This window comes from Nerophis lumbriciformis, linkage group LG01, assembly GCF_033978685.3.
Source record: "Nerophis lumbriciformis linkage group LG01, RoL_Nlum_v2.1, whole genome shotgun sequence".
Classification (NCBI taxonomy): domain Eukaryota; kingdom Metazoa; phylum Chordata; class Actinopteri; order Syngnathiformes; family Syngnathidae; genus Nerophis; species Nerophis lumbriciformis.
Window position 1 is genome coordinate 47,697,629 of NC_084548.2, and position 27,335 is coordinate 47,724,963.

General features: G+C 39.0%; 3 protein-coding genes across 4 annotated transcripts; 1 reads left to right on the forward strand and 2 right to left on the reverse strand.

Moving 5' to 3' along the window:
- Positions 1–491: 491 nt before the first annotated feature.
- On the reverse strand, positions 492–10,836 carry uba3 (ubiquitin-like modifier activating enzyme 3). 2 transcript variants are annotated; one of them, XM_061984878.1, is made up of 18 exons: positions 10,532–10,836; positions 10,348–10,428; positions 8,803–8,914; positions 8,639–8,719; positions 8,487–8,569; positions 5,043–5,123; positions 4,892–4,935; positions 4,749–4,813; positions 4,512–4,667; positions 4,202–4,304; positions 4,004–4,114; positions 3,881–3,934; positions 2,904–2,940; positions 2,727–2,808; positions 2,431–2,531; positions 1,608–1,671; positions 1,471–1,525; positions 492–1,396 (listed from the first exon to the last, which is right to left on the reverse strand). In XM_061984878.1, the coding sequence occupies exons 1-18, from the start codon at positions 10,549–10,551 to the stop codon at positions 1,308–1,310; spliced, it is 1,419 nt and encodes a 472-aa protein (XP_061840862.1). In that variant the 5' UTR covers positions 10,552–10,836; the 3' UTR covers positions 492–1,307. The 2 variants fall into 2 exon arrangements, with proteins under 2 accessions (XP_061840862.1, XP_061840871.1); XM_061984887.1 differs by having other exon boundaries at positions 10,390–10,428; positions 10,532–10,834.
- A 52-nt stretch (positions 10,837–10,888) lies between these two features.
- Positions 10,889–18,458, forward strand: LOC133622308 (PRA1 family protein 3-like). Its single transcript, XM_061984900.1, has 3 exons — positions 10,889–11,149; positions 12,954–13,171; positions 17,291–18,458. Exons 1-3 carry the CDS (start codon positions 10,968–10,970, stop codon positions 17,464–17,466), a joined length of 576 nt encoding a protein of 191 aa, XP_061840884.1. The 5' UTR covers positions 10,889–10,967; the 3' UTR covers positions 17,467–18,458.
- Positions 17,753–27,080, reverse strand: lmod3 (leiomodin 3 (fetal)). Its single transcript, XM_061984865.1, has 3 exons — positions 26,719–27,080; positions 25,037–26,632; positions 17,753–19,095 (listed from the first exon to the last, which is right to left on the reverse strand). The coding sequence occupies exons 1-3, from the start codon at positions 27,004–27,006 to the stop codon at positions 19,048–19,050; spliced, it is 1,932 nt and encodes a 643-aa protein (XP_061840849.1). The 5' UTR covers positions 27,007–27,080; the 3' UTR covers positions 17,753–19,047.
- Positions 27,081–27,335: the final 255 nt, after the last annotated feature.

Genomic DNA, 27,335 nt, shown 5'->3' on the forward strand with positions numbered 1-27,335 from the left:
GCACAATGTGCGCCCACTTTCATTAGCGCCTAAGAAGCTTAAAGTGCATCATGGTGTCACAGGGTGGACACTGAGGATGGAAAGGAGGGAGAGGAGGTCCAAAACACTGGAACAGGCCCACATCTTTAATAGACATGCAAATACGCTCCAGTTTCATTAACCACAATAAACTTTTGGCTGGAGCAAGTACAATATAAGTATAGTTATTCAGGGTTTTTTAATTATTCTAAACTCGTGCTTAACTTGTACAGTGCTTTTAGTGTGTGTGCCTCCTTTTTAATTATGTTGTGCTTAAATTAATATGAAAAGTAATTTAAGACCCTTTATTACCTACCAAATAGGAAATGTTTAAAAATAGTACTTATCTTATTGTTATATGCTATTATACACAATCAATAAATTGCTGTTTTGTCAGAATCAAGTTTCTGGTTGAATCTTTGATGATTTACCGTAATTTGATAGTGTGTCTTTTAAAATGACAACAAACCAAATGACATTTTCTGCATGGTTTCCTTTAATTTAAGTAGATATTTTCGACAATACAGTAGTGTATTAAGAGTATTTTCAAGGTTACCCTGGAACTTCTACAAATCTGAATAGATACTTCTCAGGCAAGCAAGCTTCTTAAGTAACAAAAATATTAAAATAAAAAAACATGATGAAAAATGTCCGCCTTTAGTTCTAAACACCTTGTATACGCCACATGTATGTACGCCTTTTTGTTCAGATCAATTATGGTATTCTGTCTCAAGTCTTCTATTGGAACATATTCTTTTAGGCCCTTCCAATCTTTTGAAACATTCATTTCATCAGATTCCAAATATAATTAGGAATGCAGGGGTTTGAGTTGAAAGGTGAATAAAATGTTTACCTATTGGAGTTTCTTGTCTGAGGTTGAGTTTGAAAGTGTTCAAAAAGATCAGATCAAAATGTTTCTGCCACAAAAATCAAATACTGCAGTACTCATCTTAAAAAGATGGTCATGAAGCAAACATGTGAAGCTGATCAGCTGCTGATCTGATAAAGCTTCTATGTTGACAATAATGTACCTGGATTACAGTATATCATTATTCTCGTTTGACGACAAAAAGAGCAACAATGTGAGGATACACGCACGCGGACACACACGCACACGCACACACACACTCACACACACACACACACACACACGAGTAAACAATATTCCTAATGCTTTCGCACAAGTGAAAATGTACTTGTCCTATTTACACTCATATCAAATGCGCTACAGTAACATTGTGACAAAGGAAGTCCAACATCACATCAGTGCTTTGCATTCCAAATGGCATTCAGGCAGTGAAATTGAGCTTAAAGAGGACAGTCTGAGGCGTGGTGATGTCTGCCACGGCTAGTTCCTGTCCGTCCGACAAGCCAAGCTCTGCATGACAAGACAAGAATAAATTACGTCAACACCTCAAGGACAGAGGAAGATTTGTAGGTTGTTGTTGTTACCTTTCAAAGTTTTGCAGAGGTTTGGCCTGGTTCGTTCCTCGATTGATTTAACAGACTGGAATTAAAAGCAAATCTGTGTATTTATTAATGCTTTCAATGAAACATTTTGAAAGCAGCATGCTGATTTGTGACATTACCTGCAGGTATAGAGTCTTATTTTTGCCCTCCAGAGTTGTGGTGATAGCTGGAGATTTCATTTGTCTGGAAATAATAAAATAAATAGGTGGAGTTGCATTTTTTTACCAAGCCGGACAGTTTGGTTTGGCAATTTCATTGTCATAAAGTTGTCAGGTGGGGGGATTTGGGAGTACCAACCAAAATAAGTGATATTTATCCTAACACACCATATGACACAATGATATGAGTAGGTTGGTGTAGACTGCACTGCAATCCAGTGATTGGCTGACAGAATACTGTCATTTAAATGTGACAACAAAAAACACAACCGGAAATTGTGGATCATAGCCCAGACTATTATTTTCTGCTCATAATGTTTGCATTCTGCACTGGTATGAGCCATGTTCCTCTTCTTTGCTGAATAGCCAAAAGGTACCGTGCTGAAGCAATATGATCTGTATTGCTTTAAGGAAAAACAAGAGTATAAAGAAGTCATACTGTTCCATTACCTTTGTTCATACTACTGTCATTACTCAACTGCCAAAGAACTGTAAACACCTTAATATTTGTTGCTCCCTATACTGTATATACTGTATATACTATTTGATATTGCACTGGTCACTGTATTTCTGTAACTTATTGTGCAACTTATTGTCTTGTAATCAATGTACATCAGAGCTATTCAAATTTTTGTATTTTTAGTGTATTAGATTCTGCAACTACTGTGTTTGGATCCCACTGTACGCAATATCTGAATAGCATGGAAAAAAGCATTTCACTGTGGTGTACTCTGCATGTGACGAATAAAACTTGAAACTTGAAACGTGGAAATGTGTTACTTACAAGGAGGCATTTTCTGTCAGGTACTCTAAAACCTCTTGTAGTTTTGCAGACGGTGGGAACTGGAGGTCCTGAGGCACCTGGCTACATGCTGAACAATTTTCCTACCCATCAAAAACAAAAATGACAAGGTTATTGGCTAGGTAAAATGTCTTTGCAGAGAAGATATCAGATTTATGGTCAAACAAATTACATGTTGAAAATGTTTTGTTGTTTAAATTATGTAAATGAATGGCTCATAAACCATGAACTCTATCTTAATTTAAATGCATTACAGATGTTTTTTGTGTGCGACAAACCTTTCTTTCAGCTTCAAAACTGTAAGTGTAGAGTCCATCCACATCATTGAAGACCAGATAATTATTTAAAGGAATATATGCACTGTAATAGCAAAAAGAGATAATAAATGAAGTGCAACTTCATAGCAAAAAGCAGCAGATTTATTGAACGGTTTCAAAAGTGCTTTTACCACTTACCTTGTAGCAATTTTAAAAACTTCACCTGCACATGCAGCTGTGAGGAACAAAACGAAAAAGTGCAATGAGTCACCGCAAAACAAGAAAAAGGATCAAATGAATCCCTCCTCTTTAGACATTTGTACACATTTAAGGCATTTTAGAAGAACTGTGTAAACCCTTTATTGGAAAGTTTTTTTATCACTGATGGGTGATGCAGTTGTGTTGCCTGCTTGTAATTCACTGGCTATATCTAGAAATCATCACATCAGTGAGTCAAAATGGCTTGTTAACAACATACAAACGTCTTTGTTCTGGGCACAGAAAGCAGAATAACCTGTAATTTCTAACCTATAATCTGCTTATCTGCATGCATATTGTTTAGGTAACCAACAGGCCAATGTAGATACACATGTATACAGCATGTATGTGTCGAAATGATGGCAACTAAAGTACTACTACCGTACTAAAAAAACTTGAGTTTTTTTTTTCATTGTCCAAGGCTGTGCCTCCATAACAAAACCTTAAATTATTATGTCATAAAGGGGTTTTATAATTGTTTTTTTTACATTTAAAACACTTCCTTGTGGTCTACATAACATGTAATGGTGGTTCTTTGGTAAAAATGATGCATATATTTTGTTTCACAGACGATCTAAAGTCTCAAATTTTACACGGCTTGTTTGGAGCAAATTTGAAAGAAGGCAATATTGTTTTATAAATATTTGTTACCTATGGTTTTATTTCAGTTTTTTGGGACTTACGGGAATCCCAAGTACACAAAAACAGGTACCAACAGGTAAGAAAACTTTTAAGACAACCAACACATTTTGTCTGGTCATTTAGATTGCAGCAACGATCATACTCTATTATATCTGTAACACCAAGAAGGTAACTGAAGAATAAGGCATTCCTCTAAAAGGTGCAATGCCAAATGTAAATAGCAAATACATTTTCCAAACAAATATTTCCAATCTGTCGCAGCAAAAGTTTCATACCAGCGATAACAGCATTAGTTGATGCCACGGCAGGAATGATCCGCTTCACAACTCCTGCAACGGAAAGTGTCATTAAAACATGCAAACTGCTATCCGTTCTAATGAAAGGTCAGTTAAGTTTACCTTGCGTTAGTCTGTACGTGACTCCTGTGATGTTGAACTGTGCGGCTCGCTCTAGCGCTCTCTCAAACACCCACTGGATGTGCTCGGGATTGTCTCCATCTAAACTTGTTTCTGCAGCGTTGAACAATGATCTTTCACGGTCAAGAATCACCTCACAGAAAAAGATAGCAGGTTTATGCTGTACATTCTTCAGCTTACCTCCAAATGGCTTTTCTTTCGGCCACTGCAACATTCTGGCATATTCTATGCAATGCTCAGGAAGCCTCGGCATGGACGCAATGGTGCACATGGGGAAATTAATCTGTGTATTGTAAAATGACACGCTTAAAAACAATTATTGGGTGCGAAGAGCTGCTTTATTTGAGTTCAGTGACGTTCCCAGAGCTGACACATCTGTTATCAACCTAATCAAACTGGTCTTTTGTTGAGGACTTAGATCAAGATCCAATTAAAAACTTGACAGCTGTGAAAGCTTCAAATAAAACTTGCAAATTAACGTGAGCATTACCTGCGGGGGGTACAGCTCTAGTGTGCAGTCAATGCACGCCGTCATGCCAGGCAAAATGACACGAGCATTTCCTTTAAAGCCCTCTGTGCCGCCGTCAATAAGGGGGATGATGGAGCTGGGCTCTAGTATTCCATCTTCGTAGCTCAGAAGCGATATCTACACAACTCATCAAATATTAGCTAAATCTCATCTTGCTAAACTTGATGAGCATCTAATGAAGAGTGTGCATCTGCCTACCAGCATGCCGTTCATCCATCGTCTGGCGATGATGGAGTCCAGCCCACAGACAATAATGTGGAACTCTGTAGTCAGACAAAAAGAGTTACATTAAAGCCGCGGGCGTTTGTGAAGTTGTTAGCTGATCAGATATGGACACTTACGCCTGTAGAAGGACTCGTCAAAGTCCTGGATTTTTTTGAAGTGACTGAACAACAAATTGATAAGGAATTAAAAGCATTGTGATGTTCTTTAATTAATCATAAGTGTATCCAGATTCTTGTGACATAGTCAACGGTTGCTCCCAAAGGATACGGGACAACGTTACATCCAGGGATGCGACTGTTAATAAAGTCGGCCGCCACTTCTGCTTTTGGTCGTCCAACATCTTTAAGCCTGATGAGACGAGTTGAGACAGAAGAGAACTAAATAATGTGTCTATAAAGCTACAAGGAAAAACTAAGTTTCATACGGTAGGCTGTTAACAAAAAAAATGTACTGCTGAGATGTTAATTGCATCTCATCTGAACCATTATTCTTGATTCTATTTATTATATAAATATGTTGTGCTAAGGGAGATACATCATAAATTACCTACAAGTGCATGGTTGTAGACGACCACAAAGTATTCCATAGATATTGTTTGCTTTCACATTCAATATTCAGGGTTTCCCCTGGATTGCAGAGATACCTGTAGTGGTGGGGGCGTGGTCACATAACATCGCATAACTTTCATAATCTGCTATGATATGATTTTCTGTAATAAGGCTAAAAAAATTTATACATCTAAAAACAAATCTCTTAGTATTAATTAGTATTAAAATATATTGTTTGCCATATTTTCAATTGTTGCTGCTTATTATAACAATGTACTTTGAGAATATTTTAAGTGTCTCCAGATTTTTATTTACTCTTTTATTAAAAACGACTAACAACAAATCTTGCATCTTTTTCTGGTGGTATTATAAAATGTACTCATGTTTAGAGACTACTTCTGTCCCTCCATGTGCCTGAGAAAAGAGGCAAGCTGCAGCAAGCATGACGTCATCGTGCTTGGCACCGGTGCGCCAGTTGGACTTTCTCTCCTTAAAAGTCGCCACTGTCTTCTTAATATTTGTACATTTTGTAAATCACTGTCCGCGGGTATATCTGGGCTACATTAAAGTTATGTCCACATCGCAGACATGCTGACAATGCTCTAGACAATGTCTTGTTTACATTCGGTTTTGGCAGCGTTTTCGGTGATCAACGTCTTTTGGCCGAGTTTTCGGTGCATCACTTGTCAATAGTGCACAAATGATAGGTTATACATTCGTACAGTAACGACAAGCTGGCGGTAATGTTTTATGTTTGTGTGGTTTTGATTTTATGTTAATTTTCCCATGATCCCAAACACACCGTCAGGGCCTGAAAGGAAATTGTGTCCGGGGAAGCACAGAGACAAAAGTGTTTGCACAGGAGATAAAACCTGTTGGAATTGTGCCGTTGTTATCATAAGACTGGCAATTATAGATACAAATAGTGTCGGACTATGTGTGACCTCTTCTGCAGGCTACAATACATCATCCATCCATCTATCTATCCATCAATTTTCTACTGCTTGTCCCTTTCAGGGTCGCAGGGGTGCTGGAGCCTATCCCAGCTGCACTTGGGCGGAAGGCGTGGTACACCCTGGACAAGTCGCCAGCTCATCACAGGGCAAACACAGATAGACAGACAACATTCATATTACTTTAATTTGTTTTCGCGTAAAAAAAATCTTATTTTCAAGGTGTGAGTATGAGGTGGCGGTCGGCCACATTTAGTTACAGTACATTAAGGGGAAACCCTGATATTACTATGTATGTGGTGGATGCACAATAACCTTGTCAAAGGCTCTTACAAAGTCATACAGTTGTCAGTGTTTTGTGTATTCTTAACATGCATGGTAAAATTTACAAAAAAATAATATAATATAAATACTTCATATTTGATTGAGAGAGCAATGTTTACCTATGAGATCTCTATTAATGTTTTAAACACACAAAAAGGGGAACTTGCAAAAAGTAAAAAAAAAGTGACACGTTGCATCCAAACTCTTGGAAAAGATAGTACCGGTAGAGTAATTTTTAGGTCTTTAAGCCACTACGTGTTTCCCACACTTTGAACCCTGCACTTTATACAATGCTGCGGCTAATTTATTTTTCCGAATCCAAAAGCATCACATGCAGCCAATAAATTCAGCTTTGTCACTTCAGACCAATAAAATTGCCACACAGGTCACGGTGGATCAATAAAATTGTTGACATTAATGCAAACGCATTCACACACAGAGATGGAGGGAAATAAAGGATTTTTAGATGCATCACAATTTGGAAATGGCCGATTATAAAATTGATTAGTAAACATCACTAATCGATAATCAATGTATTTATTGTGAATAAAGTAATACAGAAAGTTCGAAAATTTGGCTGACTGCAGCAAAACCACCTCATCGAGAGATCCGACCAGCTCCTTTATTTTATTAGGGCACTCATGTTCCAGTTTTGCACACATTTCCATGAATTTAATAAATGTGATGGGAGTTAATTTTGACTGTTTCTTATTACAAATGCACTGCTTTAAAAAGTTACAAGTGATAAATGTTTATTTTGTGAAACAAAAAGAAATGTAAAACTGGACCAATATACATAAATTAAAGTTGCATCAATAATCAACTTTTAATCGAACCATAGCTCCTGAATCGTAATCTAATCGGAAGGTGCCTAAAGATTCCCACCTCTATTCACACAATCATTCAGTCATTTAGCACGTTATGGACTCACCTAAGTCATCGAAAAGACACGGTGAAATGCACACAACGCTGTCCCAAAGCCGAAAGCGATCCACACAGAAATCGAAAAAGGAAACCAAGCAGCCGCATGCCAAAACAGAAGGCACACAACCGCTTTGAGACCAATGCGAAAGCAAGGCCAAGAAAACACCGGAAGAAGCAACCCTGAGTGCTTTTAACTCTGACACCAAAGAAGACAACCTCTTGGTGGGCTGTCTTTTGTTAAATTTGGGAATGAACAAAAGCTCCTGTATAAATATGTATTGTTTAATGTGTACACCTGCGGCTAATAGACGTGCACGGCCAATATAAGTACAAACTACATTTTGTCCAAAAATTAGGTAGGTGCTCGGTGTGTGTGTATTAAAAAAAAAATAGACGTTCAGCGAAGTTAATATCCCATATGATTTGCGGCTTTATTATTTTGTCAAACGGACCAAACTCGCCACAAAATTAACTACAACAAGGTTGATTTTTCAAAAATTATTTTAAAGATTGAAAGTTGCCATCAATTCCACGTGGGTGCTCGGCATTGTCCGTGGGTGCTTGGGCCCCAAAGCACCCATGGGATAGGCGCCTATGGATGCAGTTATCATTAGTGTGTTCTATAGCCTGGAAATTAAGGATATGAGTATTGGTAAGGTTCTTACTTTGATTAGATTAATGGGAAATTATCTATTAAAAATAATCGTTGCCCCTCATAAAACGACCAAAAAATAAATTTTCCTGAAATTTTAAATAAACTTGATTGTAACGTTATAGCTTCCTTTATCAGTTTGAACTACCTTGGACATTGTTTTTGGAACTTTCAAAAATGTGGGTTTGGTGATGCCTTGAGCTAATGATACACAATAATTTATATTTTTTTCTAAAGTGTAACCTTAACTGGAAAAATATTTCCTGGTGATGTTAATTATGACCTTCCTTCCTTTTGAGTTTTTACTTACCTGAAAAGAAACTGCCTATTCAGGTTGGACATGTCAATAGTATCCATGTCGACCACATGAATGAGGCGGAACCCAGACAGAGCCTACAATAACAACAATGAGCCTGTGTTAGACCAAAGCTGTAATCAGGTTTGTTTAAATCCATTTCCTACCAAATCTTTAAGCAGCTCACATCCAAGCCCGCCTGCGCCGATCACCAAAATATTGCACGTCTCCAACAGGAACTGTAAAGACTGAGGCAACAGACGCACCAATCAGAATCATTACAATCTAATCGCTCACAACAAAATGTCCCTTATAATGTGTCCTGCCTCACCTCTGTGCTCGGCTCAAAGTCAGGATGCGTGAACGGTCCAGGTCTCTCCAGAAACTTTCTCACGTGATTCCACCGGCCGTCCCAGTCGCAGGCGCCACCGTCAACAGCCATTCTAGAAACACAAGATACACTTACTCGCATTAGTACATCCCACATATCACAATTAACAATGATTAAATCTTTGATCAATACAGAATGATGTGTTTTAAAGTATGATTCATACCATGTTAATGTTAAGACAACACATTTTATTAGGTACACCTTATTTGTTCCTTTCCATATACCCAAGTGCTGTAATTTGTGCCAACAAGGTTTGTGACTGAGTTTCCTAAGTACCGGAGACTGAATGACTACAGAATGATTTTCATTGTGATTATGGCGATACTGATTGAAAGAGCAACAGCCTTTTAATTTAGAAAAGTTGCTGCTTCAATTTTTTCAGCATTACTTGTTGGATATGTTAGATATGTTGGATATGATCGAACTTTAATGATTAAAAACCAAATGCCTAATGGTGTATTTTTGTCAACTAATATTTGTCATATTTAGTCCTAGTTTCATTGAAGAGAAATCTCAGTTGATTGGCTTTTTTTAAACACCAAAACATTTTTGTACCTAATAATGTGGCCAGTGGGTGTAACTGGTTATTATTGGGGTTGTCAATCAAAAGTTGGTTTGTAAGAGCATAGTCTGGAAACTGTGTTTAAAAATTGACAGTGAGACGGGCTTATTTAGACAGGGTCTTGCTAAAAATCATGAATTTTCATCCAGTCATATTCAGCTCTCCAAAATAATGTGGCTGCCTAAACATAACATACATACAGAACAGTATTACTTGTAGGATTTCTATTTTTGTACCTAATAATGTGGCCAGTGGGTGTAACTGGTTATTATTGGGGTTGTCAATCAAAAGTTGGTTTGTAAGAGCATAGTCTGGAAACTGTGTTTAAAAATTAACAGTAAGACGGGCTTATTTAGGCAGGGTCTTGCTAAAAATCATGAATTTTCATCCAGTCATATTCAGTTCTCCAAAATAATGTGACTGCCTAAACATAACATACATACAGAACAGTATTACTTGTAGGATTTCTATTTTTGTACCTAATAATGTGGCCAGTGGGTGTAACTGGTTATTATTGGGTTTGTCAATTAAAAATTGGTTTGTAAGAGCATAGTCTGAAAACTGTGTTTAGAAATTAACAGTGAGACGGGCTTATTTAGGCAGGGTCTTGCTAAAAATCATGAAATTTCATCCAGTCATATTCAGTTCTCCAAAATAATGTGGCTGCCTAAACATAACATACATACAGAACAGTATTACTTGTAGGATTTCTATTTGTGTACCTAATAATGTGGCCAGTGGGTGTAACTGGTTATTATTGGGTTTGTCATTCAAAAAATGGTTTGCAAGAGCATAGTCTGCAAACTGTGTTTAGACATTAACAGTAAAACGGGCTTATTTAGGCAGGGCCTTGCTAAAATAAAACATTAATTTTAATGTCTCCTGGCCCGGCAGCAGCGGCGGATCACTGCGGAAATGCAAACCTGCTGCCGGGCAGAGACCTTTCATTAGCTTTCGTCACTAACTTCTCAGTCAGGTCCTCTATTCGCCTTCTTTTCTTCTCCCTGGAAGAAAACATGTGAATAGATTTGATGCATGCCGTGTTAAGGTCAAACCGTGAGAGGTTTAACTCCGATTAAATAGCATTTTTCGTCCATTGAGACTTACGGCTCCTCGGCATCCGCCATACTTTCACGGTCCCATGTCCTCGAATATGACGGCGGAAGCCCGCGAGCGTCAAAGCTGCGCGGCTTGTGCGCAGCTTCAGGGAAACGCAACCGGGAAAAGCTTTGTTCTGTTTTCACAATAACGCGCGATTATACCGTCGTTACCGTTAACTTAATACCATTCATATGAAACGTCGACTACAATGTACATCTTTTTACACCGACACATTGAGACGTTTGACATTGTAAATTGTAGTTTTAGACTCTCGCCGGGAGTCCTTCAACGCAGCAGGAAACTTCACGACGAGCTGCGTGAAGTCTCGCGAGAGTAGGCTGGGCGTGATCAGCTGATCGGACAGACAGCAACATAGCAGCAGGCGAGCAGGGTGACGCGTGTGCTGCGTGACTGTGTCGGTGCCCAGCTACGCATTGAAGTCATGGCGGCCAATATGGAGCTAGCGCCACTCAGACCGTGGGGGGATTTCTTCCCCGGAATGGAACGCTTCGCCAAACCAGAGTTTGGGGACGTTTCTAAGTGGAACAACAGGATAATCAGCAATTTAATGTACTATCAGACGAACTACTTCGCCGTGGCCTTGGTGGTGTTCCTCATCGTTGGGTTAGTACTCCTCTGCATACTTTCCATCCACACCCATCGTGACTCACTTTCTATTCTTGCAGCGGCTATTGTGCCAGCAGTTAACTACCCATGTCTCATATTGTAGTGCATTAAAACTACAGTAAATGTATTTTTTGTGTGCGTGGTGTTATTATACGCATGCTGGGAGTCAAACTTCCACACTGACGTCAGATTATACACTGTAACTGTCATTTAGCTCAATTGTTCAATGCGACAGCCTAATTGTTTGTAGAAGGACGATTCGAGCTCTGCCATGATTTAATTATATTTGTATTATTATTTTAGATTCTGATTATGTAGTATGTGTTGCCACAGCCACTAGGGGGCACATTAACATCATTTTTAAATGAACCCCCCCCGCCCCCCATTGATTTTATTTACAAAAAACACAGAATGTTAATCATCATAATTTCTTGTTATTCCTTTCATGAAAATGCATATATACAAGCCACCTACAATTCACACTTTCATTGTGTTTTTGTTTCTTATACATATCCATGATCAGAAAGGAGCATATTGAAGAATAATATACGATAACACTTTAGTATGGGGGACACATATTTACCATGAATTAGTTGCTTATTGTGGGCAGCACGGTGAAAGAGGGGTTAGTGTGTCTGCCTCACAATACGAAGGTCCTGAGTAGTCCTGAGTTCAATCCCGGGCTCGGGATCTTTCTGTGTGGAGTTTGCATGTTCTCCCCGTGACTGCGGGTACTCCGGCTTCCTCCCACCTCCAAAGACATGCACCTGGGGATAGGTTGATTGGCAACACTAAATTGGCCCTAGTGTGTGAATGTGAGTGTGAATGTTGTCTGTCTATCTGTGTTGGCCCTGCGATGAGGTGGCGACTTGTCCAGGGTGTACCCCGCCTTCCGCCCGATTGTAGCTGACATAGGCTCCAGCGACCCCGAAGGGAATAAACGGTAGAAAATGGATGGATGGATAGTTGCTTATTAACATGCAAATTAGTAACATGTTGGCTCTTAATTAGTCATTATTAAGTACTTATTAATGCTTTATTCTGCATGGCCTTATTATACAACCAGTAAGCCATTAACTAAGAGCGTTCCCTCAATAACCTCAGAATTATTGCTTATTAGTAACCCTAACCCTAACCCTTATATGTTCCCCTAGTGTCCAAATAACTCTAAATTATGTCTTTCTTACTCTATTAAAGCAACTAATTAATGGTGAATATGTTCCCCATACTAAAGTGTTACCTAATATTCTTATCTTTATCTGCCCCCTTTTTTAACACAAATTATTTTAGATTACTTCATCACTGTTCCCAACACCCAAACTCCAACATACTTTTTAATTTTCCTTTAAGCATTTTCACAATGACACGTCCAATAACCATCAAAAATCAGTTTGATAATAATGCCAGTTGTTTTTTTGTTTAACTCTTTTTAAATTCGAAAATATTCTTTCAACTTTTTAAGTCTTTCTTTAAAGAATTCAATGCTTTCACACCAGCAACAGACAAGCACATTTGTTTCAAGTTTGTTCACGCTCTTGGATGTTGAAAGTCATTCGGCTTTCTGTGATTCTCATCTTCAGACGTGAACACGGATAACTTTTTGTAAGTCCTTCGAAATAACTTTATTTCTAGCTTTGAACATCACTAATAGAGTATACAATTCTACAATGTCTTTTAGTGTTAATAATCCTTACCTAATGAAGAGTGGATTTGGATTGTGCATATAATTAATCAGATTGTTTTTTTCCAATAAAATAATATGGTCGACAACTAAAATATAATTTCTTGATGTTCTTTGCAGATTTCTGAACCCTTTCGGCTTGTTCCTGGGAGGAACTGTGGTGATCCTGGTGTTCATGGGTTCAGTGTGGGCTGGGGAGAATCAAGCAATGATCAAGAACTTCAAAAGGAAGAACCCCACTTTGTTTGTCATATGTGTCATGGTCGCCAGTTACTTCGTGCTGTCGCTGTGCGGCGGCGTCATGGTCTTCATCTTCGGAATCACCTTCCCTTTACTGCGTAAGTCTGAACATGAAGTTTTGTAGCGTTTTTTTGTTCCACTTGGACAGTCTTTGTTATATAAATTCTGTGCCCTAATAAGTGAAATGTATTTTAATCAGTTTATTTATGCTACAATGTTGACCCTACTGTGTGAATGTTGTCTGTCTGTCTGTGTTGGCCCTGCGATGAGGTGGCGACTTGTCCAGGGTGTACCGCGCCTTCCGCCCGAATGCAGCTGGGATAGGCTCCAGCCACCACAGCAAACCCGGGAGGGACAAGCAGTATAAAATGGATGAATGGATGTTTTGTGAAACTTTTAACTTTTTGCTGTGTGAGGAACAGAATACAGTACTTCAGCAGTTAGGTGCTAATGATATGGTGACAAAAGGGAATGGTATAAAATGCTGCAATTAACAATCCCCGGCAGGTTAAAAAAATGTTTGCAAGATGCAGCTAATGGGAGTCACCGTTGTAGCCTTCATAGCCCTCTAAAACAACTTTAAAACCCTCCATCAACATTGTATGTACACACTGCAAGTCTATGTATAATGTAGTAACAGACACGTTCATAACAATATGTATTATGTTCAATATTTACTGTATTTTGATAATTTTAAGCCTTGCTGGAACTGATTTCCTCCGGGCATTGATTTCCGTTTCCATAGCAGCGCACTTCGGACTTCCGGCAACAAATGTGTGTTCCTACTTTCGGAAACAAACGTAATAGTTTATTAATCATGACAAACTTGGTAACAGACAGCGAAGACGACTATTTTTGGACAAATGAGGATTTACAACCTTATCTTTTTGCAGCTGAATATACAGAGGATGAACGGCTGCTTCTAGAAGCGAGCTCGAAGGAAGGGTTAAACGTTGGAGTAGACAGAAGCCAACAAAGTGAGGTCGGGTGACGTTGACGCAGTAAATGTTGAACGTAGAGCCAAGCTTTTTCGACATAAATGGAGTGCTTACCCTAAATAAACCAAAAAAAAATTCCCGCCCAGTTAGACCAAACGCACAACTGTCCATCGAGTGAGTCACTTTAATATTGATCATGATACACACAGCACGTCGTGCGAGTTATTACAACTACAGTACATACACTGTCGAACTAGCTGTTTACAAACAAAACATGAAATGTGGGCTAATGCTTTACAGATGCTGTAATATTATTGTTCATGTTTTTCAGTCAGTACAAATTGGTGTCCTAATGCTTTGTGTTGTGCGTTACAAACTTAAATGCGATTCGGGTGCTGACGTAGAAACAAGCTTATCTCTTGCCATAGTTAGCTTTTACGGCTAATATCAAAGCATGCCGATGTGTTACTAGGTTGGAAAATGCTCAGTGTTCGCTTTTACAATAACAATGTCGTTACAGCTTGGTTATTATACAGGTTACAAATGTCAATTAAGTATTGTTGGCGGTTTTTTAATGCATTTTTAAAGTTGTTTAGAGGTAGAATTGATGGCTCTCATTAGCTGCATTGCTAGCCACCTAAAACGAGCTGATTTTTACTTGTTAGAATGCAAAAAAAACACCTTTTGTCTTCTTGTCTCTCATAAGAATTGTGAACGATAGGCAGAATTCCAAAAAAAGTGCCGTTCTCCTTTAAGCTAATAATAATCACCTTTATTATGGCAAATAAACTGCATTTCCTGTATTTAAAGTATCATTATCAAGTAGCAACATCACTGGATGACAAGGCTAAACATGTTACATACTGAGAGCAACCCAAGCGCAGGCATGATAATACATAAGCTAACCACCAAGAAATTAGTGCTTAGTAAACTTTAAAAAGTGGCGATGGAATCGCTTTGCAACAGAAAGTAAGCAGTTATTATTAGTAAATTAACAAATTAAGAGACAAAGAGAGGATACTATAACAGCAACTGTTGGTGTGTCAGCATTGTCACAGTCAATAAACACACGACATGTAAGAGGAAGGCGGATTGATCCATAAATTGGTGGTGTCGATACCAAGGGAAATACCAGTATATGATCGATACTAGAGTGATTAAGACAATATTTTTATTTTCTCTAAATCTTTTTTTTGTTAATGTTTACAAACTCAGACTATGATTCCCTTGACACAGGAGGACTTTGAAGGCAAAACCATGAGTATTTAAATAAATAGTAGTTAGTAGTTTTTGTTTAGTTATTGTGTACTATAGACTTTGTTTTAATCAAACAATTGCATGTAATAAAAGAGAATAAGGAATTAGTTCAAAAATTGTGTAGATATTGTTAAAATGTTAATACCACTGCGTCTGCCTCACAATACGAAGGTCCTGGGTTCGATCCTGCGCTTGGGATCTTTCTGTGTTGAGTTTGTCTCCCCGTGACTGCGTGGGTTCCCTCTGGGTACTCCGGCTTCCTCCCACTTCTAAAGACATGCACCTGGGGATAGGTTGATTGGCAACACTAAATTGGCCCTAGTGTGTGAATGTGAATATGAATGTTGCCTGTCTTATCTGTTATGGCCCTGCGAGGAGGTGGCGACTTGTCCAGGGTGTACCCCGCCTTCCGCCCGATTGTAGCTGAGATAGGCTCCAGCACCCCCCGCGACCCCGAAAGGGATAAGCGGTAGAAAATGGATGGATGGATGGACCACTCGGCATACATAATTTGAATAATTTACAGTTAACACATATGATTGGATGTAGGGCTGGGGGATATATCGAGTTTGCAAGATATATCGATATATTTTTAAACAAGATATGAATTAAGAAAATATCGTAATATCGAAATAATTTATTTCACGTTAAAATGACCAAACATCGCTTATTTGTTTTGTTCCTTGTTCTCCCCTGCTTCTCACTCCCTCACCTATTTAATAGCCTATGGGCTATTAAACCCCTCCCCTTCCTCCTTGCACATATAGGAATATCCATGATTGGGTGGTTGTTTACTATGAAGAGTCACGATTGGTTGAGATTAGGCCAATCAGAGGCAAGTTAGGGCGGGTCATGGAACCAGGAAGGGAAATTACAACAGTCATCCCAAATGACGACGAGAAAGTTGTTGAAGAGTAGAGGGAATATTCAAGCGGGCGATTTATATATTAAAAAAAACTAGTGGAAGATGGCAGAGAGATTATCTTCTTTAGATTTTTCTTTTAGAGATGTAGACGACGTCCAGGAAACCCACAATGCGTGTACTTGGCTACATTTGGACAAATGTATGCATCTGAATAAAACATTCATTAGGGTTGTTTACCATGTAAGCCCAAATCAAAACGGACATATTTCACACGAGAAATGCTGCCAAAAATGTATGCCGAAGTGAGGAAGATCATCGATAGATAATTTTATTTACGTTATGTAATTCTGTGCCACTTAAACAGTTTTTTTTTTCTGTGCTGTTAATACCCATCTTGACTAACTGGTTAATAAAAGTGTTTACAGTCATTCAGTTAAATTTCAGTGAATCTCGCTCAAAAATGAATATTTTTATATGTATACTTTCACCGGAAAATATATCGAGGTATATATCGAATATCGAGTTTAAGTAAAAATATATCGAGTTATACTTTTTCGTCCATATCGCCCAGCCCTAATTGGATGATCGTAATCAGCAGCATAAAAATCCTGATTGGGACATCCCTAGTGTAGCCATTACGTTCATTGAAAAAAGTACAGTCCAAGTCTATTGTTTGTAATTACTTTCACATAGTATTTTTCTTTGTAAAGTGGAGTTTGCCAACGCTGACTTATTCGTGTTCTCATTGAAGGGTGCGATGAGTCATGCGTGCAAGCATAACTGAGGTTTTCTTGTGGCTAAACAAGTTTCCAAACTCTTCGAGTGACTCACTGCTCAGTGAGAACAGCACATACAGTAACACTTGCACATGTTTTCAGACAGTTGGAGGTTACTTTCGAATGTTGCAACAAAAGCTTTAGCATGGCGGCGGAGGCAGGGTGGTCACTTTCCCGGGGGCCAGCCCGCTGCCGCCTGTGTTTACAGATCACTATGGTTTGTTGATGTAGACACAACCACATTTATCGACTGATGTCATGCTTTCAGTATCTGCCTCATAGACCAACACCTGCATCTGTTTGTCTCTCTCAGTGTCACATTTTATTTCCAGTGATCTAAATATACTGTAAAATATGTTATTTCCCGGTGTTGCTGTGAAGTTGTCCTCATCCACGCCTCCCTGAGACTGCGCAACATGAAGAACCGACTGGAGAACACCATGGAAGGCGCCGGGTTGAAGAAGAGTCCTATGGGCATCATCATGAATCTACTAGATCAGCAGGAGGAAAAAGTTAACAAGATTCAGGATTTCATTGAGAGCAAACTGAAAGATTAGCAAAAAGAAGTCTGTTCCGACATCACATGTTACTGTCTTCAATGTCATTCACCCTAAGACTAGAGAGCGTAGACGTCCTACCTTTATATAAACACACTCCCTAGAACAGGTGCTTTGAATAAATAACAATTGAAAGACAAAAAGCACCAAAGGTATTTAGCATGAACACTCAGCATTCCCATGTTGACCGTGTTTAAAAGTCCCCACATTCATTACACCCCCTGCTGACATTGCACTTTGTTGAATATCTAAAGCATCTCCAATGCAATTATTAGGCTAACGTGTGTTTTGTTGAAAATAAATCCGATGCCTTTACCTTGCTCTCTCTCATTATGCATCAAGCTTTTATTTCTGAACCATGTAAAAAAAAAAAAAAAAAAGTATAATCCACAGCTTTTCTTAACAGCAAAACGTCAATCTTGTCACTCCAGAAACCATATGAAAACTGATCCAATACCAGTGTGCTTCTGGTGGACATGTGTTCTCACTATAATCCGGAATATAAATAGAATAAATGTTCACACAGTGTGACCATGTGCTGAAAGCACAGGCGAGCCTGAGCACATCGCCTTTGATCGCTGCTATGCAATTGAAAAGGAATGGCACTTTTCGCTTTATCCTACCATAATATGTATAAGTTTGATGTTGGTGTGTGTTATATTTGTAACGACTTGAGGGATGGACAAAATTATGAATTTAACAGAAATATCCTCTTTTGTTTTGTCAATATCTGTTGCCCATGGTATCAACCAACCTGTATCTGGAAAAGACTCATCGCTCTATCTGTTCTTTTTTTAACTGACGACATTTAAGCTGGTGTTCCCTTAAACTTTTCTTACTTGCACAGCGACACAATTTGTGCATGAAGGCAGTTCAGAGAGATGGACTCGATGGATGCTATCATATGTTTTATGTCCTCTTATGTTTTATGGGACGTTTTCAGCCACCAATCGCGGTGTATCCAAAGCTATTAATAAAGTTGACTAAATTCATGCTGTATTCTTTTTCTTATGTACATAGCGTAGTTGTGTTGGTGTTACAGTTGTATGCCAGTCTTGTTTGATCACATATCATTTTTAATTTAATAATAGGGGATTTACAAAAGATTCACTCCAGAATTGTATGCAGCCTTTTAACCATAGGGTGAGTGCTGCCATTTTTGTTTAGAGATATGTCAAATTTATTTACAGTCCAATGTGGAATTGTTTTGAAATTGCAAACTTAAGACAAATCATTACCTTATAAGGGCTGAAGTAATCTTTTTGACTTACACCATTAGTGTAAGAAGGTGACAAAATATAATAATACTCTCAAGCTTACTGTAGCAAAAGGTGTGGAAAATGAGCATAAAGCACTCTAAAATACACATACTCTTCTTTAGAAGCACAGATAACAGGAGCCATGATGCATTTTCATCCAAAACATCCAACATAGTGTGCTTAGTCAAACACCGCAGTGGAACGACAACCATACGTTGAATGGGTGATCAACATGTGGTTCCCTATCACTGTGTGTACAGTTCATTTCCAAAGCAGTATGTTGAAGTACAGTACAAACATGCAAGATGATAAAATCACAGGCTCAGAAGAGACTTGTTTCACTTGATTCCAAGGCTTTAGGGAGCGGCACCTGCAAATAACAAAGAAATGTATGTATCAACATTCATTTGGTGTTTCCTTCACACACTTTGAAAGGCACTCGCATGACAACAAAAATAGATTCCTTAGTTTCAGTTAATATCAAGATGGTTTTAATTTAACGCTTTTAACTTTAATGCTATGCTGCACTTGAAATTTGTCTTGCGCTCTTTGCCCAATGTTGGCTACTGTACTTTCCAAATGTAGTATGTTTTACATTACTAGTTACATCATTGCTGTCTGCATTATTTCTGAGTAACTTTCATCAATACAACTTTAGTATACCGTGCACCCGGAAAGTATTCACAGCAATTCACTCGTTCCACATTTTGTTTTTCCAAAATGGTATAAATTTATTTTTGTCTTCAAACTTGTACAGAAAATACCCCATAATGACAATGTGAAAAGTGTATTTTTATTTTATTTTTTCAAATGTTGCAAATGTATTAAAGATTTAAAAAAATATTTGTACATGAGCACAGTGGTGGTGACTTGTCCAGGTTGTACCCCCCCCCCCCCCCCCCCCCGCGACTCCGAAAGGGACAAGCGGTAGAAAATGGATGGATGGATGGAGTACAGTATTCACAGCATTTACTTTGTTGATGCATCTTTGGCAGCAATTACAGCCTCAAGTCTGTTAGAGTGTCCGCCCTGAGATCGGTAGGTTGTGAGTTCAAACCCCTGCCGAGTCATACCAAAGACTATTATAAAAATGGGACCCATTACCTCCCTGCTTGACACTCAGCATCAAGGGTTGGAAATGGGGGTTAAATCACCAAAAATGATTCCCGGGCGCGGCCACCGCAGCTGCTCACTTCTCCCCTCAGGTTGTTAGGTAATACTCTTATATTGCTCAAATCAGTAACCGGTAGTAAAACTCCTGCTTTTCTTATGGTCCAAATAGTTCACAGTAGCACAATACATACCGTATTTTTTGGAGTATAAGTCGCACCGGAGTATAAGTCGCACCTGCCGAAAATGCATAATAAAGAAGGAAAAAAACATAAATCGCACTGGAACCCGGCCAAACTATGAAAAAAAACTGCGACTTATACTCCGAAAAATACGGTAATCATAACACCAGGGCGTCCAGTGAGGGGCATTTTGTACTCCCTCGTCCCAGGAAGAATGCTTTGCGGAAATCTTTTATTTATAGATCTTTATCGCTCTGGAATAACCTGCCTCAAATTCTTACCGGCATTGAAAGTAAACAGGTTTTTAAAAAGATAGTAATATTTTATCTGAGTCTTTAAATGAGTTTGCTTGTTGATGATTTGTTTGGTTTTATATTGTGTAGTTATATTTATATGGTAGTTATTATTCTGTGACTGTAAATTGTTTTCTAGTTTTCTTATTGATGCTTTTATTTTGTTTCTGTATTGTGTAGTTATAATGATATGCTTTTATTTGTAATTGTATTGAATTGTGGACCCCAGGAAGACTAGTGAGTTGTTGAGGCAACCAGCTAATGGGGATCCTTAATAAAAATCAAAAAAATCGAATCACCTCCCAGGGGGTGATCAAGGGTGATGGGTATAATGCAGATAATCATTTTGCCACACCTCGTGTGTGTGTGACAATCATTGTTACTTTAACTTGAACTTAAATACGATGCCAAAGGTGCATCGACAAAGTATTGTGCAAATGCTGTGAATACGTATGGACATTTTATTTATTTTTTTATTTGTGATAAATTAGCAAAATAAAAATACAAACTTTTCACATTACGGGTTTTTGTCTGTAGAGTTTTGAGAACAAAATGAATGTATTCCATTATGGAATAAGCCTCTTATATAATAAAATGTGGAAATAGTGAATACTTTCCGAATGCTACCGATGGCCTTTAACAACACAACAATGGCAAAACAACAGACGACAGTGATACTTTGTACTTCTATTCTAATTTTTCCACAAAATGAATGTTTTATTGCTTTAGAGATTAATAAAACAACTCATTTACTATTCAACATCCGACCAAATAACAAATATTGTCTAATGACTATAGACTGTTTAGATCAGTGGTTCTTAACCGTGTTGGAGGTACCGAACCCCACCAGTTTCATATGCGCGTTCACCGAACCCTTCTTCAGTGAAAAAAAACAATAATAATTTCAAATTCAAGGCAAAGTTATGTTTTTGTACTGGTGCACAAAATGAACCATGCATGAACATCACTTTGTTCAAAGAACAAAACCCACACAGTGCATGAACTCACAACAAATTACACACCTGCAAATCAGTCTGACTTCTGCTGTTGCATTTGAGAGACAAGTTCAGATATGCGTGGCTTCACCTTGGCAAGTGCCACTCTCATGTCATTTTAAATGATAAATGATAAAATCAAATTATTTATTTATTTCCACAGCAAAGTCTGTTCCTTTTCTTCGTTTTCCACCCAGACATACAATACTAGTACACAGCTCATGAAAAACAATATTTTTTGTTATTGTCATTGTAAGTGGGCCAAAACACTTATATTATAAAATAATCTCATGGAAATGACAGCTGTCATTTGATTATAATAATAAAACATTTAATTTGTTATTTAGTCAGGTTTGGGACAGGTGTGCTCACATGTGCTCCACTGAAAGGAGTTTTTGAGTTTGCTCACGCATATGGAAAATTAGAGGGAACATTGTTTGAGGGTATCCATAATACGCCGATAGGGAGAAGTTTTTATTTACACGATGAGTCGGGTGTGTCTTGACCTCCGCCGAACCCCTGAAGCCGACTCACCGAACCCCTAGGGTTCGATCGAACCCAGGTTAAGAACCACTGGTTTAGATTTGCCAATGACACTGCAGGAATGTTAGATTTTAAAGAGAAACCCAAGTCAAAACAGGAGTAGTAGTACAGTATGTGCCGACTGAGTTTCTGGAATCATGAAAAAATGCCAACGAGATGCTTTTTATGTGCTACAAAAAGGGGAAATGTCTGGAGAAAAGACTAAGTCTGGTCACCACGAGGTTAAAATGCTTTTTAACTCACATTACTGAGATTATAACGGGTATAACAAGGTTAAAACGCTTTGTAACTCACCTTACTGAGATTATAACGGGTATAATAATACAGAAATGTTACGAGAAATGCCATTCATTGAATAGTAAAGTTAAGTAAAAAAGGGATATGTACTGTAATTTTCTTACTGACAGCACGTTCATTGTACAGTTGGAAGACTGCAGAGTTGAGAGGCAACCTGGAGGAGACCAGCAGGCCCTGTGTAGCCCCTAAATTAATGCATTAATTTAGGGGTCACACAGGGCCGGCTGGTTTACGGGGGATATCGATTTTTTAAATAGGTAAAGTAAGAACAAATATAAAATCCAAATGCTTTTGGATTTTATATTTGTTCTTATTCGGGTTGGTAAACCCGAATGCTCAAAATAATTAATTAGAATAAATAGTGTAAACTTAAAAAGTTGTTAAAAGTTGTACTTACTTAAAAATATTGAGTGTGAGTAACATTTTCCTTCTTTTTAAGTTTTTTAAACGTGTTATTTTTTAATTAATATTAACTTTTTTGCAGATTATGTAACTGCTACTTAAAATAATTAACTCACAGTTACTTAAAACTCAGTGGATTAAACATAATTTTGTCTTATTTTGAAAGAACAAATCAATAAATCAAATCAAGAATACATTAAGAATGAATCAACTGCATTATAGATTTGTATTGTTATTATACTCTGTGTGTGTATGTATACATACATTACTACACCCACACACACACACACATACACACACACACACACACACACACACACACACACACACACACACACAGAGGAAGTGCTTTTATTTTGTAGCATTTGCTTGCACTTTCTCTTCAGGCAGCAGACATGAGGAGGAACATTTTTGAGTCTGCTTAATTTGTAAGTTTAATTCAATTATAATGTAAAAGTACATTCAACTTAAACTCCAAATATTTACGATCACATATACTCAAATATTTGAGTTTAGTGGGGCGGCGTGGCGCAGTGGAAGAATGGCCGTGCGCGACCCCAGGGTCCCTGGTTCAATCCCCACCTAGTACCAACCTCGTCATGTCCGTTGTGTCCTGAGCAAGACACTTCACCCTTGCTCCTGATGGCTGCTGGTTAGCGCCTTGCATGGCAGCTCCCGCCATCAGTGTGTGAATGTGTGTGTGAATGGGTAAATGTGGAAGTAGTGTCAAAGCGCTTTGAGTACCTTGAAGGTAGAAAAGCGCTATACAAGTACAACCCATTTATTTATTTATCATTATGAACTCAAAAAATATGTGGCAACTGATTGCCTCACTTTTTTTTGTTTTGTTGTTCTGCTTACTTATTTGGGTTTACAGTGTGGCGATAGACCCCTTGACGTTCAAATGTTTGGGTAGACAAAAATCTCTAATGCTCAGTCGATCAGGAAATTTTGGGTTGGTAAGAATGTTATTAATAGCATTATGTAATTTATGAAGGTAGAGGACGTCTTTCAGTCAGTAATGCACATATAGGGTCCTATTCTTTCGTTTGCGCTTAAGTGTTCTTGAAGTTACGCACGTTTCTCTTTTTCGTATTTTCCCTGCGAACACGCTCACTCTGCGTCATTTAGATAAGTGCTTAAAGTCGTGTATGAAGACGGGCTCATTTCTAATGATGCAGACTTTGCCGTGAAGGCTTTTTTTTTGGGGGGAAGCGTAAAAAAAAAACGATGCAACATGGAGTTGTGAAATCCATGAAGAAGATAAAACTTTAAATTTGAAAAGGCTGTATCAATCCAAGCTGCTTGTCAGGTGGACGTGTGTCGCCATGGTGATGTAATGTGTGCATGCAACAGCCTCTCCTTCCGTCTGGATGTAATTCCGTAGATGAAACTTGGTTTCACTCGTTATAACCCTCCTTGATTTTATTTGTGATGTTAAAAATTCTGCCGTGATGTTTGAGGGTGAGCTTTGACAGCTGTCACAATTGATATTAATTATGACAGAATGAATGAAATCGGTTGATAGACACTATATTATCTATGTATTGTCTGTAGTGGCATAGTTACTCCCAGCTAAATGTCCAAACACGACTGATACGTTTAGCCTCTTTTTCGCTGTGGTCGCACTCTTCTTCTTTTCCACTCTAGCAGACAAGACAACAATGTGCATGTTGTATTTTGATAGTTAATTCAAAGTGGCGTTATGCTCCTCTGATCCTCATCTTAATGGAGGTCTCCAGGTGTCTCAATTGAAGCGATTAGAATAGATTTGATAAGCTTTCTGGAAATGTCTCTGATAATTTTATTATGTGCGGTATACACTGCATCCAAACTGCAAGTGCAATATAATGTTTCACGTTCCCCGGGACCATGAGCTTATTGCAACCTTGGAAGTGCGCAGGAGCCAAAATACTTACGTCGATGGGAGATACAGGCAAACCCGATGCGACTGGGAACGTCTATATTTAAGGGTTGCTCCACCCAGAGTGCGTCTTCTATGTGTTAACTGAAAATTTGCGCAATTGCACAGCTTTTCTACATGGGAGATTAGGGCCTATTCAGCCATGCTAAGGAGGTCTTTCAAGAAGGGCATCAGTCTACTCACCTGTCCCTCCAATGAGGATGACCCAGCCTTATCTCTGCTTTACCAATCATGAAGCACGTCTGACAGAGCTTCGTGTTTGGCCCAAAGCCTAGCTAGTGTACGTCTAAGTGTTTGGATCTGAATTTTTTTTGGTTTTGTAACATAACAAAAAACAGAAGCAAAAGAGAGATAAGCCTACCTTCCACCTCAGAAACCACTGTTTAACAAGATCCTTTAAAGGCCAGTTTTACTTAAAAAAACATTGTGTACAAGATACATTGTTAAGGTAAGGTCCCCGCTGTATCTTTCTGTCAGTTTGAGGCCGATTGGTCTGGAAAATGTTGAAGACCCCTGATCTAGACTTATTTGGATTATTAATTACCAAACACAGTTGTATACTCACAGATTTAAGACAAGCCACGTTACTCTTCTTGATCTCATTGAGCAGTGCATCACGTGGGGTTTCATCAACCTTTGGAGGCACTCGCCTGCGGGAAACTGGTTTCAACGTCTTTATCACATCGCTCAGGTTTGCTTTTTCATCCGACATCCCTTGTGTGCCTGCGTCCTTTACTTTGGGAGTCTTCCTCAGTTGGAAACTTTCTCTATCTGATCTGCTGGCATCCCTTCGATCTAACTCTAGAAAATGGTTGCGTTTCTTGGGAGTTCTTTTTAGCTGGACATCCCTCAGTGGGTTTTGGGGTTCAGCACTGGATTGTTTGGGAATGCTGTTGCGTTTAAGCTGCTTCTTGGGCTCCGGCTCTTCTTCCACAGGAGGGATGGTGTTCAGTTCTTTTGGTTTTGGTGTTAGTTTTGGTGTTGATTTTGGTGTTGGTTTTGGTGTTGGTGTTGTTGTTGCTGTTGGTGTTGTGACAAACCCATGCTTCTGCAAGAGTTCTAGAGGTGGTATATACCCCAGCATCTCCAGTAAACCTGGAGGCAGGTTTAGACTACTCTCATACATCTTCATGACGTCCCTCTGCTCCTTAAGTTGCTGTTGCTTCTGATCCTCCTTTCTAATCTGCCTTTGGCGGTCCAGGTTTCTGGTCAAGAGATTAGTCACCACCATCCTTGGCCCTGGCAGTTCAAAATGGTACCCCATCTTCAGGAGGGTGTTGTTGGCCTTGAGCAGACGTGAGATCTCCGTCTCAGCATGGTGGCCCAGCATGTGCCTTTGGTTGTGAAATCTTAGTTCAGTGAGGGTTTCATTAAATTGGAGGCAACGTATGATGGCCACAATTCCCTTTCCTGTTATGAAGTTGGACTCCATGTTCAGAGTGGTGATGCTGCGGTTCTCGCGGAGCATGTTGGCCAGGTTGTACGCAATGTTTTCATCGACACCAGTGTTTGCGATGCTGAAGGTTTTCACATATTTGTTCTTCTTCAAGGCGTTGACATAGTCCAGGAGCATCTCTTTGGGAATGTTTTCTATGTTGTTGAGGTTCACCTCAGTGACAGAGGGGTTGTTGTTGCGGATCTTGTCAAGCGTCGACTCCAAGTTTGTCTCATTTCCGGAAGGCCGTGACGTCATTTTGATATTGTTCAGTGCCAGGTTGGGAATTTTCAATTTATTAATTTTTTTCTCTTCTTTCTGCTGGGGTTTATCCATGGATTCATTCATCTTTGCATCGTCTCGGAGCTTGATGGGAGGCAAAGTGTCTGTCGTTTTACTTCCCTCTTTAACTTCTGTTGTTGCATCTTTGTGGCTTTCTGTTTCCTTTTCTGTGTCCCTGTCAGCCCGCGGTTCCGTACTTTCATCTTTATTCTCGTTCACAGCTGGCTTTAACTCTACTTCATCGTCTTTCTTATGGATCTCTGTGTCTGTTTCATTGCTCTCTTTAAACTCTTCAACAGTTTCCTCAATCACTTCTTTTATTATTTCTACTCCTCCCGTACTATCTACGACTTTCTCCTCAATTACCTTCTCAATCACTTCATCGGGCCCATCTTCCACAATGTTTCCTTTTTCTTTCTCTTCTGCCTCCTTCTCCAAAGTTCTCTGATTTAGACAAGCAATGAGACCATATATCAGAACTACATCCATTATGATATTGTTTCTAAATCTGTGTGAATCTGCTCTCTTACCTCACTGGGCAGCAGAGTAGCAGGCACTCTTTCTTCCTCAAGCATACGTGTGGACTCTTTTTCCAAGTAAAGGTAGCCAACCAACGACCTGTGGTCAAAACTTCCAGTCGGAGGCTTTTCCGTCTGGTCCTTCTGCCTCTGTCCAACTGGAACGCTCTCATCTGGCGCAATGATAACATCCATTTCACTCTCGAGCTCTTGAAGCTCCTCGGGTGAAAGCATAGCCAGGAGTTCATCCTCATCAAGGTCCTCCTCATTGAGATCCTCTGTATCTCGATTGTTGGACATATTTGTGCTCTCAAATCAAATTTGATCAAAGGAGGCAAAACGAATGTCAGAACAGCGACACCAGACAGAGCAAACTGGCAAGCCCCTAACTGCAGCTAAAGTTGCTTTGCTCTTCATGTGTAGTCTAAAATTAAAACGCCTCAAAGTGCATGGGAGATATTTTTGGAACAAGCAGGGGGGCGAAAGGCATGCTATCAGCCCTACTCCCCGTTGGCCATTGGCATCTTTTAGGATAGCAGTTGCTTCAGGCAAATGATAACTGGAGGATTGACAACAGCAGGTGGATTATTTTCTCAGGCCTGATGGCAACACAACAGGAGCGCAAAAGA

Coding starts and splice junctions, on each gene's coding strand:
- lmod3 (XM_061984865.1), bottom strand. CDS start 27,006: ATGTCCAACAATCGAGATACAGAGGATCTCAATGAGGAGGACCTTGAT. Junction 26,633..26,718: donor CTACTCTGCTGCCCAGTGAG/GTAAGAGAGCAG, acceptor TGTCTAAATCAG/AGAACTTTGGAGAAGGAGGC. Junction 19,096..25,036: donor ACGTGGCTTGTCTTAAATCT/GTGAGTATACAA, acceptor TGTTATTTGCAG/GTGCCGCTCCCTAAAGCCTT.
- LOC133622308 (XM_061984900.1), top strand. CDS start 10,968: ATGGCGGCCAATATGGAGCTAGCGCCACTCAGACCGTGGGGGGATTTC. Junction 11,150..12,953: donor GTGGTGTTCCTCATCGTTGG/GTTAGTACTCCT, acceptor TGTTCTTTGCAG/ATTTCTGAACCCTTTCGGCT. Junction 13,172..17,290: donor AATCACCTTCCCTTTACTGC/GTAAGTCTGAAC, acceptor GTTGCTGTGAAG/TTGTCCTCATCCACGCCTCC.
- uba3 (XM_061984878.1), bottom strand. CDS start 10,551: ATGGCGGATGCCGAGGAGCC. Junction 5,124..8,486: donor AATAGGCAGTTTCTTTTCAG/GTAAGTAAAAAC, acceptor TCGTCTCATCAG/GCTTAAAGATGTTGGACGAC. Junction 4,115..4,201: donor GAAAGAAAAGCCATTTGGAG/GTAAGCTGAAGA, acceptor TCAACGCTGCAG/AAACAAGTTTAGATGGAGAC.